A 13442-nucleotide genomic window follows, 5' to 3' on the forward strand; every position below is an offset into this window, starting at 1 on the left:
AGGAAATGATACTCCGGCGGGTGGAGGAAGAGGTACTGGTAGAGGTATCAGTAGAGGTGGGAGAGTTAGGGGTACCACACTTTCATCTGGGAGAGGTATAGTTGCCACTACTCCATCACACTCTATTGTTGGGCAAGCAACAAATCCTTCCACATCTCATACAACAACAAATACACAACTTCCCCACTGTACTCCTAGCCCACCCATTTCTCAATCAACAAGCTCGCCACAAATCCCATCAACTAATGCATCTGGAGCTGATCCACAAGTGTCATCAAATGATATGGATTCATCTCCAAACATTGGGAGTGAGGACCCTCTTGATGAGCGTATTTGGATTCGTCCAGGACCAGAGAGCACGTATGCTTTGATTACTTTTTGTCCTTTAATTTTAAATATATCATACTCGTATCTTACAATTTCTTCAATATTGTTTTAATAGGTTTGACCCTCCTATTGCGCCTACACGTGCGATAACAAAAATTATGAAGCAAAAGTTTGATGGATGTTGGAAAACGTATGGAGAACTAAAGGCTGAAGAAAAAAAAACGGGAAACATAGTGTGATTGCAATGTGGTTTAGAGAGTTTAATGTATGAAAGTATTCATGAATATTTACGTATCTTACTAGTTATATTTATTTTTTTCATGTAGATTATTCTCAATATATTGCTTTATTCTATTATTAACCTATATTTTTTATATTGTAGAGGAAGTTTAAGTGGCTACCTGAACTTAATGGAGAGATTAAGAAGTCATTTGACCATAAAGCCTCTCAGTTATACTCAAGTGCAATGTATAGGGTCAGAAAAGGGGAAGATGATGGTGATTGGATTCCAGTTGAAATGCGTAAGAAATTGGATGAAAAATGGAGTGAGGATGAATGGAAAAGCAAGGCACAAACTAACAGCAAAAACAGAAAATCTTCTGATGCTCCACTCCACACTGGAGGGTCGATTCCAACATTTGAGATTTCTAAGAGAATAGTAAGTAATTGAATTTGAGTTTAATTGTATTTGTTAGGTTAAGCATTTTAATTTCAATTAACATTGATTGATCCGTTTTGTTTTTAGAAAACATCTCCAGAAGTGACTCCAACATCTTGGGAAATATTTGAATACACACACAAATTGAAAGGTGATCCAAGCAAGTGGGTTTCCTCAAAATCAAAGGATGTTGCTGTAAGTTATTACTTCATGACCTTATTGAACTTGATGAATATTTAGTCTATTTTTAAAGTAGTTGAAGTATGATATGGAGGTTTTGCACTGATGCTAATTGTGTAAGAACTGATGCTATTTTTAATTGTTTTAATAGTTTAGCGCTGAAATAATTGTTCACTGATGCTAGTTGTTGGGAACTAGTTATACACTGATGCTATTTTTATGGAGGTTTTGCACTGATGCTAATTGTTAAGCACATATGTAGCAGTCTGTAAGTGTATATTTTAGAAGCATATTGAGAAAAATAATGAATTGTCTTGACAGGAAGATATATGAGAATGTTAGTTTGTTTGATGCTTATGGGAAACTGATATAGGCAAGCAGTGAACACAGGATAAGTTTTTAGGACAACATACCGGGTAAAAATCAACAATGTTTTTAGATAAGGTTTTAGGCCAACATTTCATATAGTTATCAGGTGACAAAGTACTCTGTTTAAGACCAGGGGGAGAATAGTTATCAAAATATTTCATATACTTACTTCGAATTATTCATGTATTGAATTTTTTTTTTTAAAAAAGTTGTTTCTGTTGACTGAATGAAGTATGAAATTATTACTTGTTAGTAAAATATAATTATTTTGTAGGATGAGTTTGAAAAAAGGATTATTGAGAGGGATTCACATGAGGAGGCACTAGGGGATGATGTTTCTAGACATGAAAGTGACAACATTATCTTCTTAGATGTTGTCGGAGGAGTAAATAAGAAGGGTCGTATATATGGTTTGGGCCCTGAAGCAGGGAGATATAAGTTGTCTAGATCTTCCAGATCTGACGGCATCTTACAATCTGAATTTGAACAAATGAGGGCTGAAAATGCATCACTTAAAGAGAAATTGAAGGCTCATGAGGAGTTGATTCGTGCATCGCAGGAAGATTCACGTTTTCTTAGGGAGCAAATGACTAAATTGATGGAAATGGTTTCTCAAGGTCATCTACATCCACCTCCACCTCCATCTACTTGATATATAGATATATAATATGTATAATATATGGTTATTTTGATAGCTTGGTTGCAAACTTAGTTAATGTGCTACTTCTAGTACCATTAAAAATGTTTAAGCGTTTCTTATGAAACTTATTTTGAGAGTTTTCTTATGACTCTTATGTATTTTGAGAGTTGAACAATGGTTGTAAATTTATTGAGAGTTTCCTTATGACATTTATGGTGATGAATGTATGTGATGGGTATGAAGACAATTTATCAAGTGTTTTATATTGTATATGTATAATTTCCAACAAGTTCAATATGATTTAATATAGTAAATGCATTTACAATATTAATATAATTAATTAATGAAATCTGGTTTGAATTAGTGAGGGAAATAAAATTTTCACTAAACCAAAGATTGTAGTTTGTGAGGGAATTAAGTTTCATCACAATTTATGCCTTCAAAATTTGAAAGGGAAAACCAATCCGTCATTAATTAGTGACGGAAATAATGGTAAAAAATGATAGAATAGTCCCTCACTATTAGAGAGGGAACAAGAATCCCTCACTAATTACTGACGGATTTGCCCAAATTTTAGCTCATTTCTGGTTCATATTTAGTGACGGGTTTATATAATTAGTGAGGGATTGTATCCGTATCAATTAGGGACGGAAACCAAAATCCCTCACTAATATTTAGCAAGGCCAATATTCTTAAGGGATTACCGGTCATCACTAAATCCGTCACTAAATTAGTTTGTGAGGGAATTCTGGTAGTTTATTGACGGATTTGTACCCTCTCTAATCCTCCATTGCTCCATGATATTCATGATTCACTATCTATTGAAATTCTTCCCTCCAAGACATAGTAATCACCTAGCATTAAAGTAGGGAAGCACCACGTTCTCTTATTCTAATTGATGATAGAATTTTGATATTCAATTCCTAATACATTTGAGTTCTTATATTGTTAAGAAACCCACCTCTTTAAATTCCTGGCTTGTCGTGAATTTCGGAAGAGTTTCCCCATGCTATTCTTCGTAGTTTCCCCATCTCTTTTGAGGACCCAACCGTTTTAAGGCCATCATTGAAGGTGAGAAAAACACAAGAAGGGGGGTTGAATTGTGTTTTAGAAAAATTCTTCGTTTCTCCTAAAAACTGAACACACTGATCAGAAGCTAAGCGAGACAGCTTCTGAAGTGATAATCAGAATCTAAATGCAGCGGAATAAAACAGAGAGAGAGAGAAGAAGAACGACACAAAGCAATTATACTGGTTCCTTCCACAATCCGGAAGTAGTCCAGTCCCCCTTGCACTTCCAAGGAGATTTCACTATGAGTAATATCTGATTACAAATGCTCAAGCACACAAGCAAGAGACTTCCAATGCTCAAGCACACAAGCAAGAGACTTCCTTTGCTCAAGAACACAATCAAGAGACTTCCTGCTCAAGCACAACTGCAAGAGACTTCCTAACTAAACAAAATTACACAGAAAATTGTTTAAGGTTGAACACTTGATATACAATCAGAGGTGCTCACAATACAAATCAGATACAGACTCAATGGACTTAAGAATTTCTAAGATATGACTTTGAGACACAGAAATTCTAAGTGAATGCAGAACAATTTCAGCAGAGGTTTGGTACTTGTGAAAATCTTGTGAGTCTTTCGTTCAGCGTTCTTGCATTACCAATTCTCTAGGTCTTCACTCCTTTATATAGAGGTGTGAGAGAGACGTTGTGAAATTGCCAGCACACCAAAGAGTCGTTGTTGAAGCTTGATCTTTCACCAATAATCTTTTGCCTGATTTGGCTGTTGTCCTATGAAGAACAAATTTGAAATCCATTCCTTATCCAAAGGAACATCTATGCAGGCGAAACCGTATTCTGGAGCTGTTTTCTTGTCCTGTAGCGCGGACACAAAACAGAGTAGTGGAGAACGTGGTTGTACAATTCGTACAAAGTACAATGTCAACGCTTTCGTCCAAATTGCAAACACACGCCTTCAAACACCTTTGAAATGACCGTTGCAAACTCCACTAATCCTTTGTTTGTGTTTTCGAATCCAATAGACAGCTTTTGCATTGATAATTCTTCAATTCTTGATTCTTTGCAAATCCAGTTGATATTCAGCTTCTGGTGAAATGGCTTCTGATGAGGCAGCTTCTGATGATGCAGCTTCTGATGATATGACTTCTGCAGCTTCTGATGACGCAGCTTCTGATGATGTGGCTTCTGGACCTCTTGTCTTCAGAAGCACTATTCTTCAGGAGCAGCTTACTTCAGGAGCGCTATTTCTTCAGGAGCAGCTTGACTTCAGGAGCGCTTTTTCTCTTCAGTAGCAAGTTGCCTTCAGGAGCGTCCAAGCTTCAAATTTTTGTTGTTTCCATAGCTCTTTATTTGCTCATTCAGAACCAATGATGATGTAACTTTATAATTATGGTCCTGTACACTTGAACAAATATTAGCTAGTCCAATTTACAATTTTTAATACCTTGTTATCATCAAAACCCTTTAAGGTTCATTGTTAAACACATTTTGTTCCAACAATCTCCCCCTTTTTGATGATGACAAACAAAAGTATTTAAAATTGATCAATTGTTGTTAATCTAATTAACAAGTTGACTTTGGGGTTCTGAGGTTTGTAAGCTCAGAATCTGAGGTTTGTAAGCTCAAACTCCCCCTGAGTCTGATAGTCTTTAAGGTGAGGTTTGTAAGCTCCCCCTAAGTTCTATCCAGGTTAATTAAATTCATTTTTCGCGCAATAATATTATCAGAGCTTAAAAACAAAATTGAATCATTGAAAGAATTAACTTATAGATAAGAAGAATGGTTCAATTAATTTTACTTGAATTTTGATACTCCTTCGTTCGTTCATAGCTTATACCAATAAGGTAAAAAAAATGATAGAAGGTTTTCAAAAATTTCAAATGCCATTAATGGGGCTCAGAGCCTTTAAATACTTGTCACATATACTCCCCCTTTTGTCATTATCAAAAAAAAATTAAAATAAATTTAAGCATAAAAGACAAAAAGATATGAGAAAAACTCAAACAGGAGAGAGTATAAAAGAAAGTGAACTAAATAAGTCAGAGCAAAATATATGAACATGTATATCAATTGTCAGAAGCAGCTAAACAGTCAGAATCAGTAAGCATTCAGAAGCAAGAGAAATAAGACAAGATGGTTTCAGAAGCAAGGACTAAGAAATTTTAAAACAGACAACAAACAAAGAAAAACACAAGGGTGTGCAACTAAGGGTTGGTTTGTTGTTGTTTCTTCATCTCTTCCATTTCTTCAATCTTCTTCTTCAACAGTTCTTCAAGTTGTTGTTGCCTCTGAAGAAGAGCTTGTTCCCTTTCTCTAGCTTCTTGCTGCTGCTGTGCCATCTGTTTCTTCAGAAGCTTACACAGCCTTGCTTCTCTGGTCAAGTAATCCGTTTCAAAGAAGAAAGGCTGGTTTGCCAGGAGCAGTGTAGAACTTCTTACTCTAAGACTCTGATTCACTTGCTCCATTAGCCTTCTGACTGAAGCTTGCTTGACTCTGATGCATTTGGCCTTGATTTCTTCAATAACCCCAGCTGCCCGGTTTTGAAGAGATGCCCAGGAGTCTTCATATGCACCTGTGAGATCAATTGTCCTTCTTTGATCCACCAGATTATGCATCTGACTCAAGATTGTGAGAAGCTCAGAATTAATATATCCAGATTCCAGGATGTTTGTGGGTGGATGATCAAGGGTTTCAAGATCAGAATCACTGATTTCTAAATCTTGAATGGGGTTAGGAATTGGAAAGGTAAGGTGTGTTTGTGTGTTTGAAGACGAAGGCTGGTCAGAATCAATGTGTGTGGTGGAGGTTGAGTCTTGAACATTGACTTGAGAGATGTCAACATCCATGGGAGTTGGTTCTGGAGAGTGTTCAGGTAAAGGTTGAAATTCAGTTTCAGTTGGTGGTTGTTGTAGTGAAGTTGTTGTTTGATTGTTGAGTTGGTGGTCAATGATGGCTATTGGTGATTGTGGGGGTGTTGTGGGTTTTTGTGGTTCAGGTGTTTGTTGATGGGGGTTTTCTGAAACAACATTTTCAGAAGCAGCTGCTTCTGGAGTTGCTTCAGAGGCCTTTTCTGAAGTTTTGTCTATGGGTAATTCACCTGAGTAGTGGAGAGCAAGATTGTCTAAGACAGAAGTGTCTTCTATTTGTTCAGGTGCTGATGGTGAAGAGGGTGAAGTGGGGATAGAGGTGACTGGAATCTGGATTACCTGATCTGCAGGGTCAGCTTCAGAAGTGATCTTCTGTGGATCAGCAGATTGAGAAACTGCTTCTGAAGTTCCCTCTTCTGGAGCATTTTCAAAGACGAGCATCATATCGTCTTCCTCATTGTCTTCAGTAGGTTTACCAGCAATGGCTCTTACTTCAGCCAGTTTATCTTTGTAGAACCTATCACAGTCCTCCAATCCCAAAGCCTTGAGCTTTTCATCTCTTTGATGAATGTATTGAGCTTTTTGATCCTTTCTTTCTGATATAAGATCAGCAGCACGTTCATCTGCCATCCTTTTCCTTATTCGAGTCATCTCAACCATAGGACTCACAAGTTGAAGGGGAGCCTTCTTCTTCTTCAGCTTGGGATTAGCCTCCTCTTTCTCTATTTCTTCAAGAGCTTCATCCAGCTGCTCTTGAGTGATTACCAAGTCTGCCTTACCTTTTCTCCTCTTCTGTGGAATAGAAGCAGCACCAACCTTCTGCATCTTTCCATTTTCCTTGATAAAAACAGGTTTAGCAGCTTCTGACTCAGTACTAGTTCTGGCCTTCTTTCCTTTAGTAGGAGCAGCTTCTGATTCAGAACTAGTTCTGGCCCTTTTCCCTTCAGGTGCCTCAGAAACAGCAGCTTCTGACACAGCAACTGCCTTGGCCTTCTTGCCTTTCCCTTTAGCAAGAGCAGCTTCCTCCTGAGACCTTGCATCTTCCTCCAAGACGTACTCAGCTACTGATTGAACTAGGAAATCAGAGTCACTTTCCTTAAAGATGGGAGGAAAGTCCCTGATTATCTCAGTTTCAGCAGTTGTCATCTCTAACCACTTTTCATCTTTAGGGGTTTCTTTGATGAACTTCATAGAGCATAAGCTCCTGCTACTGATAGTCCTTTCAGCAGTAGAAACTTCGAAACATTTATCAGAAGCACTCCTTGTCCTTTTTAAGAACTCCAGCACCCTTCCTTGATGAAAGATTTCAGAAAGCAATCTTCCATAGGGTACTTGTTTTCTTCCTCTTGTAGTGCTTTCGTTTATGGCCCAGCAGAGATGATCCATTACATATCTGGGGAAGTTTATCTTTTCAAGATTGGTCATGAAATAAATTGCTAGCTTCTGTTGGTTGTTGGGTTGGTCAGACCCTCCTGCTCTTTGAAAGAAGCAATCATTACTGAATTTCACCAACATTCTGTTGTGAATCTCCATCTCTGAAGGCTTGGCATCTTTCTTCCCACCCAGAAGAGAGTTGTAGTAACCTTTTAGCAGGACATCTTCCTTCCTGACTATTTCTTGGAATCTTCCCTCTGCATGCATCCTACAAGCTTTAGCTATAACGTCCTCAGTGATGGTTATAGGAATGCCCATCACTTCAGATCTTATTTCTAAGCTATCAAATGATGTAGGATTCATATCCATGACCATTTTCCCTTTCTTTGACCCCGCTTGTTTGCTTACGACTTTTGCAGGCTTTTCATTGTACACTTCAGCTTTTAACCAAAAGTCCTTGACCAAGTTCACATATGTTGGCCCATTTAGCATCTTGAAATACTCAGACATCATCTGAGTTTCTATCAAACCTTCCATGTTTACTTCATACTTCTTGAGTGAAGCAAAATCCACCGGTGACTCTACTTGAACTATTAAGGATTCCCATGGAATATCCATAGTCTTCTTTTTGTAGATGGACCCAGATTCTGATACGCTTTGCTTGTTTGATGTAGATTCTGAAACTTTTGAGCTTGATGATGCCATTTGATGATTTACGAAGATTTGAAGAAGATGAAGATTTTAGGGTTCTAAGGTTGAGAGAATGCGCTTACTTCGCAAGAGGTTTGAGAGCAAATGTGTTTGTTGTGAGTGAGTAGTGTGTGAATTGACAAAGTGTTAAAAGTAAAACGATTGCAATTCAAAAGAGACAAACAAACATAACATTAATGACAAAATTGGGGGCGCGTGAAAAGTACTTTCAAAGCTTTTAAATCATCATTGCCCTTTTAGTTATACACCAACACATACAGGCCACGTAAGAAGTTCACAGAGTAACTACCAAGTTAGTGGGCCAAAAGTTACTTTTTAAAAGGTAACTTCCAACGTTTCCACTAATTCAACTATTCAGAAGCAATAAATCCAGCTTCTGGACTTCAGATGCTGACGTCATCATCAGAAGCGAGTTTTCCTCAGAACCTCAATAAAGAGCTTCTGATGGACTACTGCTTCTGAACTAACTTCAGAACCTAAAATCCTATTCAGGAGCAAGCAAGCATTTAATCAGATACAAAGTGCATGTTCAAATTTTTCTTTATAAAATCAAATCTTTCAACAGTTAAAGGCTTAGTAAATATATCAGCCCATTGATTTTCAGTATCAATGAATTGTATATCTAAAATTCCTTTTTGAACATAATCTCTGATAAAATGGTGTTTGATTTCAATGTGCTTCGCTCTTGAATGCAAAATTGGATTTTTAGACAAACAAATAGCAGCAGTATTATCACAATAAATGGGAATACTGTTAGCAGTTATCTGATAATCTTCCAACTGATGTTTCATCCAAAGTAGTTGTGTACAACAACTTGCAGCTGAAATGTATTCTGCTTCTGCTGTAGACATATCAATAGTTGTTTGTCTTTTGCTAGCCCAGGATATAAGATTATCACCCAGAAATTGACAATTGCCACTGGTTGACTTTCTTTCAATCCTATCACCAGCATAATCAGCATCACAGAATCCAATTAGCTTATAATCTAAGGATTTCCTATAAAGGAGTCCAAGATTGGTTGTTCCTTTCAAATACCTGAAGATTCTCTTGACAGCAGTCATATGAGATTCTCTAGGATCTGATTGGAATCTTGCACACAAGCATACACTGAATAAAATATCTGGCCTAGATGCAGTGAGGTATAACAAAGAACCAATCATACCTCTATACAGCTTCTGATCTACTTTAGTTCCTTCATCTTCTTTGCTCAAGTTGCACGTAGGGTGCATTGGAGTGTTCATCACTTTACAATCTACAAGTTTGAACTTCTTCAGAAGCTCCTTTGTGTACTTTGATTGATGAACATAGACTCCATCTTTGCATTGATTGATTTGAATGCCAAGGAAGAACTTCAGCTCTCCCATCATGCTCATTTCAAATTCATCCTGCATTAACTCAGAAAATTCCTTGCAAGGAGATGCATTAGTAGAACCAAATATTATATCATCAACATATATTTGCACAACAAGAGTATCTTTCCCAAGGGTCCTTCTGAAGAGTGTAGTGTCAACCTGTCCTCTCTTAAAATCATTTTTGATTAAGAAATTACTTAGTCTATCATACCAAGCTCTGGGAGCTTGTTTCAAGCCATATAGTGATTTCTTCAATTTAAAAACATGGTCAGGATATTTAATATCCTCAAATCCAGGAGGTTGCTTAACATACACTTCTTCTTCTATGACACCATTGAGAAATGCACTCTTGACATCCATCTGATATAATATTATGCCATGATTAACTGCATAGGAAAGAAGTAACCTGATTGCTTCCAATCTTGCAACTGGAGCAAACGTTTCAGTGTAATCAATGCCTTCTTGTTGACTATACCCTTGTGCAACAAGTCTGGCTTTGTTTCTTGTTACTTCACCTTGCTCATTCAGCTTGTTTCTGAATACCCATTTTGTTCCAATAATGTTCTTGTGCTGAGGTTTGGGTACCAGATCCCACACATCATTTCTTTGAAATTGATTCAACTCTTCTTGCATAGCTAGGATCCATCCATCATCTGAAAGTGCTTCATCAACTGTTGTAGGTTCAATCATTGAGATTAGTCCAATCATTGACTCTTCTTGTCTGAAATGTGATCTTGTTCTTCTTGGACTATCTTTGTTTCCAATGATTAGCTCTTCAGGATGTGAAGACTTGTGTTTGAATGTGTTTCTGGGAGGATCTTCTTGATGTGAGTCATCTTGTGCTTCATCAGAAGCAGCTTCATCTTGTGCTTCTGATGTGGGTTCAGCTTCTGGACTATCTTCAGACTCAGCTATCTGATCAGGTTCTGGAGTAGCTTCAGGAACCTGTATCTCTGCAAAACTTTCACCTTGCTTTGAAGTTTTATCTTCAAGCTCTTGGTCATCAAATTTAACGTGCATAGATTCTTCAACACAGAGTGTTTCTGAATTATACACCATGTATGCCTTTGACCTTTCAGAGTAACCTAAAAAGATTCCTCTTTGGGCCTTGGCATCAAATTTCTTTAGGTAGAGCTTGTTGTTCAGAATGTAACATGTACATCCAAATTGATGAAAGTAAGAGATATTGGGTTTTCTTCCTTTAAAGAGTTCATATGCTGTTTTCTCCAAAATAGGTCTAATATAGATCCTGTTTTGAACATAGCATGCTGTATTCACTGCTTCTGCCCAAAAATGTTTTGGTAAATTGTTTTCATGAATTATGGTTCTGGCCATTTCTTGTAAAGTTCTATTCTTTCTCTCTACAACCCCATTTTGTTGTGGTGTTCTAGGAGAAGAGAATTCATGGAAAATTCCATGTTTTTCACAAAAAGCTTCAAATGGCTCATTTTCAAATTCTCCACCATGATCACTTCTGACTTTCAAAATTTTTGATTCTTTTTCAGATTGAATTTGAGTGCAGAAGCTACTGAATACATCACACGCAACATCTTTACTCTTTATGAATTTCACCCAAGTCCATCTGCTGTAATCATCAACAATGACTAATCCATATCTACTTCCATATAAGGATGCAGTACTTACTGGTCCAAATAAATCAATATGGAGTAATTCTAAAGGTCTTGAGGTTGAAACAATATCTTTTGTTTTTAAAGATGATTTCACAATTTTCCCTCTCTGACATGCACCACAGAGTGCATCTGAATAATAGTCAATGTCTGGTAGCCCTTTCACAAGTTGTAACTTACTAAGCTTAGAGATTAACCTCCAGTTAGCATGTCCCAACCTTCTGTGCCACATCCATTTCTTATCATTCACTGATAGTAGGCACATCCCCTTCTGATCAGCCAGTTCAGTAAAATTGATTTTATAGACATTGTCAACTCTCTTTCCTTTGAACACAATGGATTTGTCTTCCTTGTTGATTACTGTACAGTTGGGTTTTTCAAAAAGCACATCATAACCATTATCACAAAATTGACTAATGCTCAAAAGGTTATGTTCAAGACCATCTACCAACCATACATTATTAATTGAGGTAGAGGAGTTACCAATAGTTCCTGTACCTATGATCTTGCCTGACTGGTTGCCTCCAAATTTCACATTTCCTCCCTCTTTCATTGTTAGGCTGAGGAACATGGACTTGTCTCCTGTCATGTGTCTTGAGCAACCACTGTCTAGGTACCATGATCTTTGCTTTGGCACTGCTCTTAGACATACCTGCATCATTGACATTTTTAGATTTAGGTACCCATTGTTTTATGGGTCCTGGAAGGTTAGTACTTAAGGCTTTACTCTTCACTTCTTGTACCTTGTGCTGTGAGTTGGGTTGCTTCTGATTAACCATCACCTTAGGTTTTGGTACTTCAGAAGCAGTAACTGTCTTCTTCTGAAACTTAGACTTCAGAACCCCAGATTTTGGTTTCACCAGACTCTGAGGAATAGGTTCTGATCTTTTCAGGATCCTAACCTTTGAAGTTTTGGAATCAGATTTGATCATAGCCTTTGACTTAGAGTTCTTTGGCTTTGAAGTAATCTTAGCCTTAGAACTAGAAGCTTCAGGTTCTGATTGAACAACAGTTTCCAACTCAGCCCCTTCTGGTACAAAGAATGTTTTCAGACCTTCCTTGATGCATTCACAACAAGACTTTAGATTGGTTTTCTCCAGTTTCACTTCTGGAAAACCAATTCCTCTGCCATTGTTCTTGTAAATGCTATAAATCATAGAAGCCACTCTGCTTCTGTCAATGCCAGATATAATAAAATCTTCAAGAGCAATTTCATGGTTACTTAAAGGTTTTTCATTACACTTTTCTTGTAGCTTCTGACATAAGAACCTGAGCTGATCTTCATATGTTTTACACATGAAGTCAAAGCCCCTAAGTCCTTGTTCAGAAGCTTTCAGATCCAATAAAGTTGATTTTTGCTGTTGTACCAAATCAGCATATTTTTCTTTTAAATCCTTCAACTCATTGGTTCTTACTTCAAAATGTGTAAGAAGTTCTTTAAGTGACTCAACAAGTTCATCTCTGGGAATTTTGGAATATACCTCGTTTTCATCTTCTGAGTCTGAATCTGACCCAGCTTCTGAAGTTGCTGTTGCTACCAACCCAACAGCTATCTTTGCATCTTCATCAGCTTCCTCTTTATCAGATCCAAATTCACTACCCAAATCATCCCAGGTTGCCATTAAACTCTGCTTAATCTGCTTCTTGAATTTGCTTGGTTTGAATGTAGACCTCTTTGACTTGTCCTTTGACTTTTCTCTTTGAAGATCAGGGCATTCAGCAATGAAGTGACCTGGCTTCTTACAGTTGAAGCATCCCTTCTGATCTTCTTTCCTTGAGCTTCTGGAGTTACCCCTTCTGGAGAGAAACTTTCTGTTCTTCTTGGCCAGATATTGAAGTCTGTTTGAGAGCATGGCCATTTCTGCAGCATCTGGTTCAGAGTCTGAACTTGACTGTTCTTCCTCTTCAGATTCAACCACTTTGAGAGCTTTTGATGACTTGCCTTTGGATGGAAGAGCTATTGATTTACTCTTCTTAGTAGACTCATGTTCATTAAGACTTAACTCATGAACTTTGAGAGAACTAACAAGATCTTCGACACTTAAAGTGTTTAAATCTTTAGCTTCCTCAATGGCAGTCACTTTTGGTCTCCATCTGGCAGGTAAGCTTCTGAGTATCTTGCTTACATGATCAGAAGCAACATAGCTCTTCTTTAGAATCTGTAGACCAGAAACTAAGGTTTGAAACCTTGAGTACATCTCCTCAATAGTTTCATCATCCTTCATTTTGAATAACTCATACTGATGTACAAGCAGGAGAGCCTTTGCTTCTTTGACCTTCTTGCTCCCTTCATAATTTGAACTGAGAG

General features: G+C 37.5%; 1 protein-coding gene across 1 annotated transcript; it reads left to right on the top strand.

Moving 5' to 3' along the window:
- Positions 1 to 227: 227 nt before the first annotated feature.
- Positions 228 to 2430, top strand: LOC146912116 (uncharacterized). Its single transcript, XM_085719256.1, has 5 exons — positions 228 to 360; positions 443 to 592; positions 710 to 985; positions 1073 to 1180; positions 1809 to 2430. Exons 2-5 carry the CDS (start codon positions 572 to 574, stop codon positions 2184 to 2186), a joined length of 783 nt encoding a protein of 260 aa, XP_085575382.1. The 5' UTR covers positions 228 to 360; positions 443 to 571; the 3' UTR covers positions 2187 to 2430.
- Positions 2431 to 13442: the final 11012 nt, after the last annotated feature.

This window comes from Medicago sativa, chromosome 6 (assembly GCF_051527215.1).
Source record: "Medicago sativa cultivar Bolivia chromosome 6, Bolivia_mono, whole genome shotgun sequence".
Taxonomy (NCBI): domain Eukaryota; kingdom Viridiplantae; phylum Streptophyta; class Magnoliopsida; order Fabales; family Fabaceae; genus Medicago; species Medicago sativa.

Coding starts and splice junctions, on each gene's coding strand:
- LOC146912116 (XM_085719256.1), top strand. CDS start 572: ATGTGGTTTAGAGAGTTTAAT. Junction 986..1,072: donor TTGAGATTTCTAAGAGAATA/GTAAGTAATTGA, acceptor TTTTGTTTTTAG/AAAACATCTCCAGAAGTGAC. Junction 1,181..1,808: donor CAAAATCAAAGGATGTTGCT/GTAAGTTATTAC, acceptor ATTATTTTGTAG/GATGAGTTTGAAAAAAGGAT.